The sequence below is a fragment of the Brachionichthys hirsutus genome, unplaced genomic scaffold (assembly GCF_040956055.1).
Source record: "Brachionichthys hirsutus isolate HB-005 unplaced genomic scaffold, CSIRO-AGI_Bhir_v1 contig_434, whole genome shotgun sequence".
Lineage (NCBI taxonomy): Eukaryota > Metazoa > Chordata > Actinopteri > Lophiiformes > Brachionichthyidae > Brachionichthys > Brachionichthys hirsutus.
In genome coordinates this window covers 1-3,779 of record NW_027180590.1, presented here as the reverse complement: position 1 = coordinate 3,779, position 3,779 = coordinate 1, and the positions used below count along the sequence as shown (strand labels likewise).

Genomic DNA, 3,779 nt, shown 5'->3' with positions numbered 1-3,779 from the left:
TTTTCAGTCTTAAAATATATTTATTCCATTTGTATAACGTCCACTTCCAAAATACAATGACAACAACACATTCCCGTGGGACGGCCCAAACAGAGATTGGCAAAGGACCTTTTAAAAAGTATTTTAATTCAAATATTTCTGGAAATATATAAACTTTTGTCAAACTTCTTTGTTGTTAATGGCTTAAACCAGGTCGAGAGCTAACAGGTTTTGTTTGGTCCCGACTGTTCTGCACCAGGCCCGTCAGCAGGCCGGTGCTATATTTGTATTCGTTGGCAGGTTCTTCTCTTCCTTGGCTTTGAAAAAAAATGACATAACCCACAGTGACCATGGCAACATGGCACGAGGTGACAAAGTTTTCACAATTAGGCAGCACAAACAGAGAAATGAGCCAGCGTCGTGATGTCTGTTAGCTAGCAGCAGTTTGTCCTCGTGCCGTTTTGGTGCTGCACATTGAATTTTTTAAATCAATAAACAGGTCAGCGCCTGCAGACAAGAGGTCTGCATGAGCCTGTGCGTGCGGCGTTGTGTGTTTGTGTGTGCCAGAGGGGGATTTTCTGAGTGGATTGCTAGTGATGGAGGCGGCTGCAACGTTTCATTAAGCCGCTGAGATGCAGAGGCCGGCAGTCAGTTGGAGATTACCAGCAGCGGGTGTGTGTGTGTGAGTGAGTGTGTGTGTGTGTAGGTGTGTGTGTGTGTGTGTGTGTGTGAGAGTGATAGTGATATAATTTCATCCTCGCCCTTCCTGCTGCAGCTAGCCTTTGCGTTCTGCTAGCCCGGAGGCGCTAGCACCATTTTTCTTTAATTTTTTTTCTACCCTGGTGGCGACACAGAGGACCTGCGCACGTTGCCGTGACGACGTGGTGATCAGCTGTCTCACAAATTAAATCATGACAGGGTATCTTTGCTGGTTAAATACATACATGGAGATACAGGTACAAATCCTCACGCTTAGACGGCTCAGCTTTAAAAGCAACGGGCCACAGGGGGGGGGGGCATAAATCATTTCTTTAAGAATTGGACGGAGGGAGTGTGTGTTGTTGGTCACTGCTAGAATGGGGTCAGGGCAGTTGAATAAAGGGAGGGGGGGAGGGAGAGGGCAGAAGGGTGACAAAGGGTGAGGCTTATTGCTTGAAGGACGCACGGACGACACGGCCCTTCGTTGGCTGGGGGGGACGGTAGTTGCCCATCATGAAGCATTCGGCCTCGCCTTCTGCAGAGAAAAGCAGGCTGCGGAACTTGGACATCTGTGAAACAGGGACGAGACGGTCGCGTTAGTCATTCCTGCCAGCCTCCTGAGACGGTCAGTCGGAAAACACATCATGAACCCTCCGCCGAGTCACCAACTTAAGGCCCGAGCCTCTCGGGTGAGAATTAATTTAGGGAACTTGATTCTTAAAGGAATAATTTTAAATTTCAGGAAATTAATTTCCCTGTGGAAATTGAAATCAGAAAATCGATACAATTTGAATTTGCAGAACAAACAATGACGAGGCTCGAAACTGACCTCCTCACTCTGAAATGCTCCAATTAAAACGTCACATTTTGTCTGTTTAATCAGTCGCCTGCAAAAACCAAAGTGTAAACACTATTACGATGACACTAGCCGAGTCATAGCTGTGGCTAAAAACGCAATGCACGTCATTAGGGTAATATCGCTACAGCTGCAAGCTAATAGGAAGTGCTGTTTCCCCAAACGATTATTCTGTCAAGAAGAATTTGTAAAAATACTTTTACTGATGTCTGAACATTTTTATTTTAAGAGGTGACTTAATGTAAGTTTTTTATAAAATGCACCGCAAAGTTGAATTATAAATAATCCACTCATATGACGTTTAGGTGTGTGTTAGCATATTTAGCTTGGTCTACTTTTAGACAGAATCAAGCTAATAACTGGCTGCTAGTATTAGCTTATTGAGAGAAAAGCAAACAAACCTTCAAAAAAACAACCAAATGCTATGAGTCAGAGCCTGAGGATGAAGAGAACAACTCTGCGGCTGAAGTATGTTGGTGTAAGACATTAATCGTTAACTCTGGTTACAGAATAAGGCCACGACGGGCTAATTATACCGCCGCAGCCACTTGAGCATAATGTTGTCGCTGCGTTTGTGCGCCCTTTCACAGTTAGCTGCTGATCTGATTCACACCTGACTTCTCTGCCGTGTCTCCTTGACTTGTGTAACACCAAGTCTAAAGGTTATATCCACACATATCACATGTTTACCCTGGCATGCACTTGAAATAAGTGTTTGAACAGGCAATGCTAACTTTCACACGGCCCAAAGACTCCGATCACACGGACCAAGACGCCTGCCGGGGGTTCTAGTTTGGATCAATGGGCGGTTAGAGGTGAAGATAGGTGCGGTAAAGCCTTTCCCTTCTTTTCCCTTTCAGCCGTGCAGCTAATCCGAACAATTAAGCTCTTGACCGTGAGGATTTGCAGACAGGGCTGGTATAGATAGCAGGCGGGCAGCCATACTGTACCTGCTCAGAGCTGACACTGATTTCCTCTCTGCAGACAATCCAGGTGACGCTCTCCAGCAGAGGGGGCGTGGTCAGAGAGCCGTCATAGGTCCAGTAGTCCAGGGAACCAGGGAGCAACGTAGCGGGGTCGAAGCCAGGGAAGGAGCGCTGCTTGCCCTGAAAGGAAACGAAGTAAGGAACAGATCCATCAAGCTTCATTACGAAGGACCAAATGGCAGATGAGTTTTACGGAGACGTACTTTGCACTTGATGGAACTGAAGGCGTCCAGAAGCTTCTGGAGTTTGTCGTTTTTATCACCAATCTGGAAAACAATATCACAAATAAAAGTGACGGTCAATGATCTGATCATCTGCTCGCCGCATTATCCATCACGGCGAGATTTTAGCAAATGAAACCGACCTTCAGGAAGACTCCAACAACGGCGAGCCCGTCCGGCTTGTCAGCAGCCTCACCAAAACTGGCGTATTTGGTGTTCCAGTGCACCAGATGGAGCTGAGAGATCAGGAAATAGTTCAGTTAAGAATACAAAATGTATCGATTTTAGTTGAGAAATGTGGCAATATTGATCATTGACTTGGATCTTTAGTGCAGTGCTTTCCATGTTTTACTTCCTCTTTTCAATAAAGTCTCTATGAAATCTAATTTAAGGAGAGTAGCCGTGTGAATAATGGAAAACCTCTGAGGGCGAACAGAACTGTGAACATGGGGAACATTTATTTTCTCAGAACAACTTCGCTGTCGTGAAATGCTAAAAATAAATAAATCTACAATTCAAATCAGGTTTAAATTTTAAATCTGCAGATTCCTGATTTTTTTTTTCTTACCTCAGCAGGGAACTTTTTTCCAGACACAGTGTGTTCAGACCCGCATTTGTCTTCCGATCCCCAGTGGAAATGAAACTGCTTGAGCCTGTAGACGCCTGTGATCGGCCCGTTTGTCAGAGCTGCAGGACAGACAAGAGCATCTCAGTTCATCCCACGCTGAAAGATGAGGCTCGACAACATCGTAGTAAGACAATAAAGTGTCCTTTATAATTCAGAAGGATGTTTTCTCAGCCAACACAAGAACATTTCCTGTTTCACGGAGACAAACTCAGCTCCCCGTGGCGTAACCTCTGACCTCCGTCAAGGTATTGTTAACATCAATCTTCCTTTTAATATTACATAATCTATTTAAAATAAGCGTGCGGGTGGAACTGCAGCAGATAATCCTGCATTGTTCTATTTGTGTTCTTCAAACAGGATATTTATTTTTTAGCACTTGAGCTAAAGCAATAAAAACAAAAATCAAATTT

The 3,779-nt window shown here is 44.6% G+C and overlaps 1 protein-coding gene across 1 annotated transcript; it reads right to left on the bottom strand.

Annotated features, from left to right (window-relative positions):
• On the bottom strand, window positions 1-3,428 carry LOC137916064 (carbonic anhydrase 1-like; the record flags this gene model as incomplete). The annotated part of the gene is made up of 5 exons (XM_068759183.1): window positions 1-1,247; window positions 2,485-2,640; window positions 2,724-2,786; window positions 2,885-2,977; window positions 3,310-3,428. Coding segments are annotated over 5 exons (554 nt in total), but the record flags the coding sequence as incomplete, so codon positions are not given.
• Between the last annotated feature and the right edge of the window lie 351 nt (window positions 3,429-3,779).